Here is a 14186-nt window from a genome sequence, read left to right as displayed (position 1 = left end):
GGGGGTGGGTGATGTCGGTGGTGGGTGATGTCGGGGGTGGGTGATGTCGGGTGGTGGGTGATGTCGGGGGTGGGTGATGTCGGGGGGCGGGTGATGTCGGGGGTGGGTGATGTCGGGGGTGGGTGATGTCGGGGGTGGGTGATGTCGGGGGTGGGTGATGTCGGGGGTGGGTGATGTCGGGGGTGATGTCGGGGGTGGGTGATGTCGGGGGTGGGTGATGTCGGGGGTGGGTGATGTCGGGGGTGGGTGATGTCGGGGGTGGGTGATGTCGGGGGTGGGTGATGTCGGGGGTGGATGATGTCGGGGGTGGGTGATGTCGGGTGGTGGGTGATGTCGGGGGTGGGTGATGTCGGTGGTGGGTGATGTCGGGGGTGGGTGATGTCGGGTGGTGGGTGATGTCGGGGGTGGGTGATGTCGGGGGTGATGTCGGGGGTGGGTGATGTCGGGGGTGGGCGATGTCGGGGGTGGGTGATGTCGGGGGTGGGCGATGTCGGGGGTGGGTGATGTCGGGGGTGGGTCGGGGGGTGGGTGATGTCGGGAGTGGGTGATGTCGGGGGTGGGTGATGTCGGGGGGTGGGTGATGTCGGGGGTGGGTGATGTCGGGGGTGGGTGATGTCGGGGGTGGGTGATGTCGGGGGTGGGCGATGTCGGGGGTGGGTGATGTCGGGGGTGGGTCGGGGGGTGGGTGATGTCGGGGGTGGGTGATGTCGGGGGTGGGTGATGTCGGGGGTGGGTGATGTCGGGGGGTGGGTGATGTCGGGGGTGGGTGATGTCGGGGGTGGGTGATGTCGGGGGTGGGTGATGTCGGGGGTGGGTGATGTCGGGGGTGGGTGATGTCGGGGGTGGGTGATGTCGGGGGTGATGTCGGGGGTGGGTGATGTCGGGGGTGGGTGATGTCGGGGGTGATGTCGGGGGTGGGTGATGTCGGGGGTGGGTCGGGGGTGGGTGATGTCGGGGGTGGGTGATGTCGGGGGTGGGTGATGTCGGGGGTGGGTGATGTCGGGGGTGGGTGATGTCGGGGGTGGGTCGGGGGTGGGTGATGTCGGGGGTGGGTGATGTCGGGGGTGGGTGATGTCGGGGGTGGGTGATGTCGGGGGTGGGTGATGTCGGGGGTGGGTGATGTCGGGGGTGGGTGATGTCGGGGGTGATGTCGGGGGTGGGTGATGTCGGGGGTGGGTGATGTCGGGGGTGGGTGATGTCGGGGGTGGGTGATGTCGGGGGTGGGCGATGTCGGGGGTGGGTGATGTCGGGGGTGGGTGATGTCGGGGGGTGGGTCGGGGGTGGGTGATGTCGGGGGTGGGCGATGTCGGGGGTGGGTGATGTCGGGGGTGGGTCGGGGGTGGGTGATGTCGGGGGTGGGTCGGGGGGTGGGTGATGTCGGGGGTGGGTCGGGGGTGGGTGATGTCGGGGGTGGATGATGTCGGGGGTGGGTGATGTCGGGGGTGGGTGATGTCGGGGGTGGGGGTTGGGCCCGGGGTGGGTGATGTCGGGGGTGGGTGATGTCGGGGGTGGGTGATGTCGGGGGTGGGTGATGTCGGGGTGGGTGATGTCGGGGGTGGGTGATGTCGGGGGTGGGTGATGTCGGGGGTGGGTGATGTCGGTGGTGGGTGATGTCGGGGGTGGGTGATGTCGGGGGTGGGTGATGTCGGGGGTGGGTGATGTCGGGGGTGGGTGATGTCGGGGGTGGGTCGGGGGGTGGGTGATGTCGGGGGTGGGTGATGTCGGGGGTGGGCGATGTCGGGGGTGGGTGATGTCGGGGGTGATGTCGGGGGTGGGTGATGTCGGGGGTGGGTGATGTCGGGGGTGGGTGATGTCGGGGGTGGGTGATGTCGGGGGTGATGTCGGGGGGTGGGTGATGTCGGGGGTGGGTGATGTCGGGGGTGGGTGATGTCGGGGGTGATGTCGGGGGTGGGTGATGTCGGGGGTGGGTGATGTCGGGGGTGGGTGATGTCGGGGGTGGGCGATGTCGGGGGTGATGTCGGGGGTGGGTGATGTCGGGGGTGGGTGATGTCGGGGGTGATGTCGGGGGTGGGTGATGTCGGTGGTGGGTGATGTCGGGGGGTGGGTGATGTCGGGGGTGGGTGATGTCGGGGGTGGGTGATGTTGGGGGTGGGTGATGTCGGGGGTGGGCGATGTCGGGGGTGGGTGATGTCGGGGGTGGGTGATGTCGGGGGTGGGTGATGTCGGGGGTGGGTCGGGGGTGGGTGATGTCGGGGGTGGGTGATGTCGGGGGGTGGGTGATGTCGGGGGTGGGTGATGTCGGGGGTGGGTGATGTCGGGGGTGATGTCGGGGGTGGGTGATGTCGGGGGTGGGTGATGTCGGGGGTGGGTGATGTCGGGGGTGGGTGATGTCGGGGATGGGTGATGTCGGGGGTGGATGATGTCGGGGGTGGGTGATGTCGGGAGTGATGTCGGGGGTGGGTGATGTCGGGGGTGGGCGATGTCGGGGGTGGGTGATGTCGGGGGGTGGGTGATGTCGGGGTGGGTGATGTCGGGGGTGGGCGATGTCGGGGGTGGGTGATGTCGGGGGTGGGTGATGTCGGGGGTGGGTGATGTCGGGGGTGGGTGATGTCGGGGGTGGGGGTTGGGCCCGGGGTGGGTGATGTCGGGGGTGGGTGATGTCGGGGGTGGGTGATGTCGGGGGTGGGCGATGTCGGGGGTGGGTGATGTCGGGGGTGGGTGATGTCGGGGGTGGGTGATGTCGGGGGTGGGCGATGTCGGGGGTGGGTGATGTCGGGGGTGGGTGATGTCGGGGGTGGGTGATGTCGGGGGTGGGTGATGTCGGGGGTGGGTGATGTCGGGGGTGGGTGATGTCGGGGGTGGGTGATGTCGGGGGGTGGGTGATGTCGGGGGTGGGCGATGTCGGGGGTGGGTGATGTCGGGGGTGGGCGATGTCGGGGGTGGGTGATGTCGGGGGTGGGTGATGTCGGGGGTGATGTCGGGGGTGGGTGATGTCGGGGGTGGGTGATGTCGGGGGTGGGCGATGTCGGGGGTGGGTGATGTCGGGGGTGGGTGATGTCGGGGGTGGGTGATGTCGGGGGTGGGTGATGTCGGGGGTGGGCGATGTCGGGGGTGGGTGATGTCGGGGGTGGGTGATGTCGGGGGTGGGTGATGTCGGGGTGGGTGATGTCGGGGGTGGGTGATGTCGGGGGTGGGCGATGTCGGGGGTGGGCGATGTCGGGGGTGGGTGATGTCGGGGGTGGGCGATGTCGGGGGTGGGTGATGTCGGGGGTGGGTGATGTCGGGGGTGATGTCGGGGGTGGGTGATGTCGGGGGTGGGTGATGTCGGGGGTGGGCGATGTCGGGGGTGGGTGATGTCGGGGGTGGGTGATGTCGGGGGTGATGTTGGGGGTGGGGGTTGGGCCCGGGGTGGGTGATGTCGGGGGTGGGCGATGTCAGGGGTGGGTGATGTCGGGGTTGGGTCCAGGGTGGGTCCGGGGGTGGACCCAGGGTGGCCGATGTCGGGGGTGGGGGTTGGGCCCGGGGTGGGCGATGTCGGGGGTGGGGGTTGGGCCCGGGGTGGGCGATGTCGGGGGTGGGCGATGTCGGGGGTGGGTTCTGGCTCCATTCTGGCCTCCAACATGACTTTCCTGATTGGGCTTGTTAAGCCCCACCCAGCACATTGCCCAGCCAATTGAAGGAAGCTGGTCTGATGACGTCATTTGATGACACGTCATCAGCCAGTTTCCTTAAAGGGACCATGTCCACATTTATCTGCGCACGGACCCTTTAGAGACCTTGTCACGACAACTGGATCTTCCCCTGCCTTTCCGTATTCCTTTTGCACAGCATCACGATATCCCTCCCCTGACACCAGGCAGGCAACACACCCTGAGGGATTCTCGAGCATGTGTGCAGAGGAGGCTATCTATCTCCCGAATTATTCAATCTCCTATAATTACTGCATTTCTATTCAGCTCCTCTCCCTTTGGACTGCCTCTGCTCAGCGTTGTGGCTGCCCTTCTCTTTATCCTCACAGGTATCAAGTACATTGTACGTGTTGGACAGGACCAGTGTCTGCGAGACCTCCTCCTCGATCTCCCCTCGGATCCCCTTACCCTGCTGACTGTCAGTCACACTCTCCCCTTCCTGCTCCTGTGAGGTTTGGCATTTAAAACATAATCGGCCAATAAATGAAAGTCACACGGATTGGTCAACGGCAAATCGAGTTTGACGAACCTGATCGATTTCTTTGATGAAATAATGGAGACAGTTGATGAGGGTAGTGGACTTTCAAAAGGCATTTGACAAAGTATCAGATAATAGACTTGTTAGCAAAATGAAAGCCCATCGGATTAAAGGGACAGTGTCAGTGTGGATCCAACATTGTCGATGGGACAGAAAGCGGGGGGTCGTGGTGAACGGTTTTTTTTCAGACTGGAAGTAATTCAACCACTGCTCTCGTTGAGATATATTAAAGATTTGGACTTCTACAGGGCATCATTTCACAGAGTGCAGATGGCACGAAACTCGGAAATGTAGTAAACAATGAGACTGATGGTAACAGACACCAGGACACACAGACTGGTAAAATGGGCAGAAGATGGCAGATGAAATTTAATAAAGTGAAGTGTGAAGTGATACATTTTGGCAGAACAGGCAATATGAACTAAATGGTGCAGGAACACAGGAACGTAAGAATTAGGAGCAGGAGTACCCTCAAGCCTGCTCCACCATTCAATAAGATCATGGCCTATCTTCTACCTCAACTCCACTTCCTGCACTATCCTCGATTCCCTTAATATCCAAAAGTCTATCGATCTCTGTCTTGAATATACTCAAGGACTGAACCTCCACAGCCCTCTGAGGCAGAGAATTCCAGAGATTCACCACCCTCTGAGTGAAGAAGTTTCTCCTCATCTCAGTCCTAAATGTCCGACCCTGTATTCTGAGACTGTGTGACCCCTGGTTCTAGACTCCCCAGCCAGAGGAAACATCCTCCCTGCATCTACCCGGTCAAGTCCTGTAAGAATTTTGTATGTTTCAATGAGATCACCTCTCATTCTTCTAAACTCTAGAGAATATAGGCCAAGTCTACTCAATCTCTCCTCAAAGCAGATTATCTGGTCATTATCACATTGTTGTGTGTGGGAGCTTGCTGTGCGCAAATTGGCTGCCGCGTTTCCCACATTGCAACAGTGACGATATTCCAAAGGTATTTCATTGGCTGTAAAACATTTTGAGACATCCGGTGGTCGTGAAAGGCGCTATATAAATCCAAGTCTTTCTTTCTTTCTTCTTTCATAGGACAATGCCCCCATCCCAGGAATCAGTCTGCTGAACCTTCGTTGTACTCCTTCATTCACTTTCTTAATCGCTTGCTGTACCCACATGTTAACTTTCAGTGATTGGTGTACAAGGACACCCAGGTCCCTCTGAACACCAACATTTCCCAATCTCTCATCATTTAAAAATACTCTGCTTTTCTATGTTTCCGACCAAAGTGGAGAACTTCACATTTCCCCACATTATATTCCATTTGCCATGTTCTTGCCCACTCACTCAGCCTGTCTAAAGCCCCTTGAAGTCTCTTTGCATCCTCCTCACAACTTACATTCCCACCTAGCTTTGTATCATCAGCAAACTTGGATATTTTACATTTGGTCCCCTCATCCAAATCATTGACATGGATTGTGAATAGCTGGGGCCCAGCACTGATCCTTGAGGTACCCCACTAGTTACAGCCTGCCCACCTGAAAATGACCCGTTTATTCCTGATCTCTGTTCTCTGTCTGTTAACCAATCCTCAATCCATGCTAGTATATTACCCCCAATCCCATGAGCCCTAATTAACCTCTTGTGCAATAACCTCTTGTGTGGCACTTTATCAAATGTCTTATGAAAATCCAAATAAACCACACCCACTGGTTCCCCCATATCTATTCTGCTAGTTATAACCTCCAAAAACTTTGTCAAACATGATTTCCCATTCATAAATCAGTGTTGACTCTGCCCAATCCTATTCCTATTTTCTAAGTGCCCTGTTACCACAGCCTTAATAATAGATTGGAGCATTTTCCCCACTACTGATGTCAGGCTAACTGGTCTGTAGTTCCTCGATCTCCCTCTCCCCCATTTCTTAAATAGCGGGGTAACATTATCTACCTTCCAATCTGTGGGAGCCGTTCTAGAATCTATGGAATTGTGGAAGATGACAACCAATGCATCCACTATCTCTATAGCCACCTCTTTCAAAACCCGAGGATGTAGGCCATCAGGTCCAGGGGATTTATCAGCTTTCAGTCCCATTCATTTCTCCAGTTTTTTTACCAATACTTATTTCTTTCAGTTCCTCATTCTCCCGAGACCCTTGGTTCTCCACTATTTCTGGGAGGTTTTCCGTGTCTTCTTCCATGAAGACAAACATAAAATATTTGTTTCATTTCTCTGTCATTTCCTTATTCCTCATTATAATTTCTCCCGTCTCAGTTTGGAGGGGATCCACATTTACTTTCGCTAATCTTTGCCTTTTTACATACCTGTAGTAGCTTTTACAGACAGTTTTTATGTCTCTCGCTAGTTTACTCTCATTCTATTTTTGTTTTCTTTATCAATTTCTTGGTCCTCCTTTGCTGAATTCTAAAATCCTCCCCATCCTCGGCTTATTGCTCTTTTTGGCAACATTATAAGCCTCTTCCTTTGATCTAATACTTTCTTTAACTTCTCTTGTTAGCCTCGGTTGGATCACTTTTCTTGTAGGGTTTTCGTGCCTTAAAGGAATGTGTGTTTGTTGGAAATTATGTATTAATTCTTTAAATGCTAGCCATTGCTTGTCTACTGTCATACCTTTTAATGTAGTTTGCCAATCTACCTTAACCAACTCGCCCCTCATACCTACGTAGTTTGCTTTGTTTAGATTTAAGACCCAAGTTTCGGATTTAACGAAATCACTTTCAAACTTAATGTTAAATTCTTCATATTATGCTCACTCTTCCCTCAAGGCCCCTTTACTCTTCTTCTTAGGCAGTCCCTCGGAGTCGAGGATCACTTGCTTCCGCATTAATATGAGTTCCCAGGTGATTGATGAGTCCGATGTGGGACCGACAGTCTCTGTCACAGGTGGGGCAGACGGTGGTTGGAGGGACGGGTGGGTGGGGCGCTTGATTTGTCGTGCGCTCCTTCCGGTGTTTGCGCTTGGCTTCCGCATGCTCCCGGCGAAGAGACTCGAGGTGTTTGGCGCCTTCCCGGATGCTTCTCCTCCACTTTGAGCGGCCTTGGGCCAGGGATCCAGATGTCGGTGGGGATGTTGCACATTTTTCAAGGAGTCCTTGAAGTGTTTCCTCTGCCCTCCTGGGGCTCGCTTGCTGTGTCAGAGCTCCGAGTAAGCGCTTGCTTTGGGATTCTCGTATCGGGCATGCGGGCGATGTGGCCCGTCCATCGGAGCTGATTGAGCGTGGTAACTGCTTCGACGCTGAGCGAGAACACTGACGTGGGTGTGCCTATCCTACCAGTGGATTTGCAGGATCTTGCGGAGGCAGCATTGGTGGTACTTCTCCAGTGCGTTGAGGTGCCTGCTGTACATCGTCTCTCTCTCTCTGAAGCATATAGGAGGGCGGGTATCATTACTGCTCTGTAGACCATAAGCTTGGTACCGGGTTTGAGGTCCTCGTCTTCAAACATTCTCTTCCTCAGGGACCGAAAGCTGCACTGGCGCACTGAAGGCGGTGTTGGACCTCGTCACTGACATCTGCCCTCGTTGACAGTAGGCTCCCGAGGTATGGAAAATGGTCCACATTGTCCAAGGCCTCGTCGTGGATCTTGAGAATTGGGGGGCGCAGTACTGTGTGGCGGACCTGTGTCTTACAGATGTTTAGTGAAAGGTCCATGCTCTCGTACGCTTCAGTGAAGATGTTGACGATGGTTTGGAGTTCGACCTGTGAGTGTGCGCAGACACAAGCATCAACTGCATATTGCATGTAGTTCAAGCCCTATTCTACCAACCTGACGACTCCCAGTGACCCAGAGACGCAGAGTGCCTGGTCTGCCCTCAAAGCCTCCATACTAAGCACCTGTGAAGAGACGCTCGGACACTCGACCAGGAAACACCAAGACTGGTTGAACAAGAATGACCAGGAGATCCAGGAGCTAATAAGCCACAAGCACAAGGCATTCTTGAACTGGAAACAGCAACACAACTCGAGAGCAAGAAAGCAGCTCTACAGACGTCTGAAGGCTGAGGTCCAACAACAACCCCGTGACCTAAAGAACAGATGGTAGGTGAAGAAAGTGCAGGAGATCCAGCAACTAGCCGACAACCACGACGTGCGAGGATTCTTTAGCGCAGTCAGAACCATCCACGGCCCAAGCACCCAAGGCCCTACCCCACTGCTGGCCAAGAATGGCGAGGTGCTCATCAGGGACAGAGAGGCAGTCAGGACCTGCTGGAAGGAGCACTTTGAAGATCTCCTTAACTGAGACTCTGCCTTTGACGTGAGCGTCCTCGACTCCATCCCACCTCCACCTCAGCACAACCCCAGCCCGGCACGAGATAGAAAAGGCCATCCGGCAACTGAAGAACAACAAGGCCTCAGGAGCAGATGGAATCCCCACCAAGGCACTAAAACATGGCGGAAGAGCACTATTGGTGTGAATCCATGAACTCATTCCTCTCATCTGGAAGCAGGAGAGCACGTCACTCTTCCCCAAGGGCCCCTTTACTACAGGGTTATTAATTAAACCTTTCTCATTGCACAATACTCGATCTAAAATAGCCTGCTCTCTAGTTCGTTCCTCAAAATACTGATCTTGAAATACATCTTGCATACATTCCATGAATTCGTCCTCCACACTATTACTGCAAATTTGGTTTGCCCAATCTTACTGTAAAGATTACTGTACAGGTATTACCTTTGTTACATGCACCTCTAATTCCCTGATTGAACCTGTGCCCTGCCTGTCTGTTCACAAATTGCTAAGGTGGCAGCAACAACTGAGAATGCTGTTAAAAACACATATGGGATCCTTGGCTTTAATCGAGGAATAGATTACAAAAGCAAGAAAGTTATGCTATATCCACACACACACACACAACACACACACACACAGACAGACACACACTCACACATACACACACTCACACAGACACACACACACAGCGACACAGAGACACACAGACAGACACACACTCACACAGACACACGGACACTCACACACAGAGACACACAGACAGACACACACACAGCGACAGAGACACACACAGACAGACACTCACACACAGAGACACACAGACAGACACACACTCACAGACACACACAGACAGACACACAGACACTCACACACAGAGACACACAGACAGACACATACTCACACAGACACACACACAGCGACACACAGACAGACACACACACAGCGACAGAGAAACACACAGACAGACACACAGACACTCACACACAGAGACACACAGACAGACACACACACAGCGACAGAGAAACACACAGACAGACACACAGACACTCACACACAGAGACACACAGACAGACACACACACACAACATACACACAGACAAGTCATCATCATCATCATAGACAGTCCTTCAAACGAGGGTGACTTGCTTCCATGCCAAAAGGGATGAATTCACAGATGTTTCAATGAAGAACCTAATATTCCAGTCCTGAACTCCAGGGGTGGAAGATGTCTGTGGGTGGATTTTTTTAACGTGGGGTGACCGTTGCACACCAGCCACCACACGGGCTTGACAGAGCGAGGTCTTGGTCCAGTGGCGAGGGTTGACCAGGACGACTGGAGACCTGCTCTGCTGCACGGACCCAGTGTGCTCACATATCGCAGTGTGGGCTGGGCCCGTGCTGCCCCTGGGCCCTCGGCTCTTCTGGGCCCCGTACCCTCATTCACCGCACCTCCGCCACGATCTCTCACCGCACGTCCGCATCAAACATTCGCCGAATCTTCGCCACGATCACTTGCCGAATCTCAGCCATGATCTCTCATCGCTTCACCGCCTCAATCACTTGCCGCAACTCCGCCACGATGTCTCGTTGCTCATCCACCCTGACTTTCCTGCTCCTCCGCTGTACCAGGGCCCCGCCGATGTTCCTGCTCATGCTCCAAACAGTGACCTGGGTTTTGATGATATCACCCAGTCGCCCACCTCGAAATCGTCACACACTTGTAGCAGCTCGCGCTGGAAGATGTCATGGTATGATGCTCCAGCTTTTATGTCCCCGACCTGCAGAGGCATTGGCTCGCAGGTCCGCCGGGGGGGCCACAGACAAGTACACACACACACTTACACACATGCAAAGCAGGCCAATTATACACATGGCACACCCACACAACAAATAGACAGAAACATAGATTTAAGCCTCTCAAACATGCATTTAAGGGGAATGCTAGATCAATATTTAATGGAGAAAGGAATAAAAGGATATGCTGATAGAGTGAGAAGAATAGGGTAGGAGGAGGCTCATGTGGAGAATAAACAGCAGCATAGACCATCAACTGAATGGTCTGTTTTTGTGCATTAAAATTCTATATAACACAGGCACAACACACACACACACACAGACACATACACACACACACACACACATACAGACACACACACATACACACAAACACAGACACACACACACAGACACATACACGCACACACAGACACATACACAGACACACACAGACACATACACACACACACAGACACACACACACACAGACACACACACAGACACACACACAGACACACACACACAGACACACACACACACACAGACACATACACACACACATACAGACACACGCACATACACACAAACACAGATACACACACACACACAGACACATACACGCACACACAGACACATACACAGAAACACACACACACACAGACACATACACGCACACACAGACACATACACAGAAACACAGGCACAGAAACACAGACACAGACACACACAAACACAGACACACACACAGAAACACAGGCACAGAAACACAGACACAGACACACACACACAGACAAAGACACACAGCCACACACATACACAGTCACACACATACACAGATGGACACACACACACACTCACACAGATAGACACACGCACACACACAAACACACAAATAGACACACACGCGCGCGCACACACACACACACACACGCACATATAGGAAAAGAGTGGCTAAAGTAAATGTTGGTCCCCTGAAGGATGAGACTGGAGAATTAATAATGGAGAACAGGGAAATGGCAGAGTCGTTGAATAAATATTTTGTATCAGTCTTCACGGTAGAAGACACTAAAAACATCCCACTAGTAGATAATCATGGGGCTAGAGGAAGGGAGTAACTTAATACAATCACTATCACTAATGAAGTAGTACTAAAAATAATGGGACTAAAGGCGGACAAGTCCCCTGGACCTGATGCCTTACACCTAGGGTCTTAAGGGAAGTGGCTGCAGAGATAGTGGATGCATTGGTTGTAATTTACCAAATTTCCCTGGATTCTGGAGCGGTCCCAGCAGATTGGAAAACTGCAAATGTAACGGCCCTATTTAAAAAATGAGGCAGACAAAAAGCAGGAAACTATAGACCAGTTAGCCTAACATCTGTCACTGGGAAAATGCTGGAGTCCATTATTAAGGAAGCAGTAGTGGGACATTTGGAAAAGCATGATTCAATCCAGCAGAGTCAGCATGGTTTTATGAAAGGGAAATCATGTTTGACAAATTTGCTGGAGTTCTTTGAGGCTGTAACGAGCAGGGTGGGTAAGGGGGAACCAGTGGGTGTGGTGTATTTGGATTTCCAGAAAGCACTCGATAAGGTGCCACATAAGAGGCCCGGAAATCGGTGCGGTCCGGGCCTACAAGACCATCAGCAGGCCGGGCCCATTGGAGGGAGCATCGTGCGGCGACATACCACTGCAGGGAGCAGCGCGTGCTGCTGCAGGAGGGCGACGGCTGACTGCAGTGCGGGCAGGTACAGCAGGAGCGGCGAGGTCAGGGCGAAGGAGCGACAAGAGTTTGTAGAGGGACGTGATCGGGGCCCAGGAGAGGAGAGAGTTCGGGGCCCAGGAGAGGCGAGAGTTCGGGGCCCAGGAGAGGAGAGAGTTTGGGGCCCAGGAGAGGAGAGAGTTCGGGGCCCAGGAGAGGAGAGAGTTCGGGGCCCAGGAGAGGAGAGAGTTCGGGGCCCAGGAGAGGAGAGAGTTCGGGGCCCAGGAGAGGAGAGAGTTCGGGGCCCAGGAGAGGAGAGAGTTCGGGGCCCAGGAGAGGAGAGAGTTCGGGGCCCAGGAGAGGAGAGAGTTCGGGGCCCAGGAGAGGAGAGAGTTCGGGGCCCAGGAGAGGAGAGAGTTCGGGGTACAGGAGAGGAGAGAGTTCGGGGTCCAGGAGAGGAGAGAGTTCGGGGCCCAGGAGAGGAGAGAGTTCGGGGCCCAGGAGAGGAGAGAGTTCGGGGCCCAGGAGAGGAGAGAGTTCGGGGCCCAGGAGAGGAGAGAGTTTGGGGCCCAGGAGAGGAGAGAGCCCGGGACAGCATGGGCCAGCCTACACTGCAATATGTGTGTGCACTAGGTCCGTGCAGCAGTCACCTTGGTTAACCCTTGCCACTGGACCAAGACCTAGCTCTGTCAAGCCCGTGTGCTGGCTGGTGTGCAACGGCCACCAGACGCTAAAAAAAATCCATGCACAGACATCTTCCACCCTTCAGGATGTAGTTCGGGATCCGGAATATTAGGTCCTTCATTGAAACACCTGGGAACTCATCCCTTTTCGGCGGGGAAGCAAGTCATCCTCGTTTCGAGGGACTGCCTATGATGATGACATAAGAGGTTACTGCACAAGATAAAAGCTCATAGGGTTGGGGGTAATGTATTAGCATGGATAGAGGACTGGCTAACTAACAGAAAACAGAGAGTCGGGATAAATGGGTCATTTTCCGGTTGGCAAACAGTGACTAGTGGGGTGCCACAGGGATCGGTGCTGGGTCCTCAACTATTTACAATCTATATTAATGACTGGATGAAGGGACCGAGTGTAATGTAGCCAAGTTTGCTGATGATACAAAGATGGGAGGGTAAGCAAGTTGTGAGGAGGGCACAAAAAATCTGCAAAGGGATATAGACAGACTCAGTGAGTGGGCAAAAATTTGGCAGATGGAGTATAATGTGGGAAAATGTGATGTTATCCACTTTGGCAGAAATAATAGAAAAGCAAATTATAATTTAAATAGAGAAAAATTGCAAAGTGCTGCAGTACAGAGGGACCTGGGGGTCCTTGTGCATGAAACACAAACAGTGAGTATGCAGGTACAGCAAGTGATCAGGAAGGCCAAGGGAATGTTGGCCTTTATTGCAAGGGGGATAGAGTATGAAAGTAGAGAAGTCCTGCTACAACTGTACAGGGTATTGGTGAGGCCACACCTGGAGTACTGCGTACAGTTTTGGTCTCCGTATTTAAGGAAGGATATATTTGCATTGGAGGCAGTTCAGAGAAGATTCACTCGGTTGATTTAGAGATGAGGGGGTTGACTTATGAGGATAGGTTGAGTGGGTTGAGCCTATACACATTGGAGTTCAGAAGAATGAGAGGAGATCTTTTCGAAACATAAGATAATGAGGTGGCTTGACAAGGTGGATGCAGAGAGGATACTTCCACTCATAGGGGAAACTAAAACTAGAGACATAGTCTTAGAACCAGCCTGTATGCCCGACACGAGACTCCCAAAGCAAGCGCTCTACTCGGAACTTCTACACAGCTAGAGAGCCCCAGGTGGGCAGAGGAAACATTTCAAGGACACCCTCAAAGCCTCCCTGATAAAGTGCAACACACACCGACACTCACACACACTCACACACACACTCACACACATACTCACACACATACTCACACACACTGTGGGTAATAGACAGTACCTGCTGTTGAGGTGATCCTGGCAACCTCTGACCTCGGTGGCACTGGGATGTCCATTGTCCACGAGCTGCTGCACGGTTTCATTCACCTCCACAACACGAACCAACATGCTGTTCATCTCTTGATCCAGACTCTCAAACCTAGTGACAGAGCACAATGCAGGGACCGGGGCAGTTGAACACCGAGCAGCACACAGGACACTTCCCCACCTTTTCGCTGAAGGCACCAGTCACTTGTACAATTCCCAACATAAAGCCCAACCCTGGGGCTGGAAAACCATTTCCCATTGATATACCTGTGTACCGGACAATAACTGGGCCAGCACTGTACACC

The 14186-nt window shown here is 53.8% G+C and overlaps 1 protein-coding gene across 1 annotated transcript in view; it reads right to left on the bottom strand.

Moving 5' to 3' along the window:
* LOC139239112 (spectrin beta chain, non-erythrocytic 1-like) overlaps positions 1-14186 on the bottom strand; it is a 563409-nt gene that overhangs the window by 319089 nt on the left and 230134 nt on the right. The window contains exon 15 of the mRNA XM_070867634.1: positions 13856-13993. Coding sequence (XP_070723735.1) covers positions 13856-13993 — 138 coding nt within the window. The remainder of the gene's footprint in view (positions 1-13855; positions 13994-14186) is intronic.

Source organism: Pristiophorus japonicus, chromosome 26 (genome assembly GCF_044704955.1).
Source record: "Pristiophorus japonicus isolate sPriJap1 chromosome 26, sPriJap1.hap1, whole genome shotgun sequence".
NCBI lineage: Eukaryota > Metazoa > Chordata > Chondrichthyes > Pristiophoridae > Pristiophorus > Pristiophorus japonicus.
This window is presented reverse-complemented; position numbering and strand designations above follow the sequence as displayed.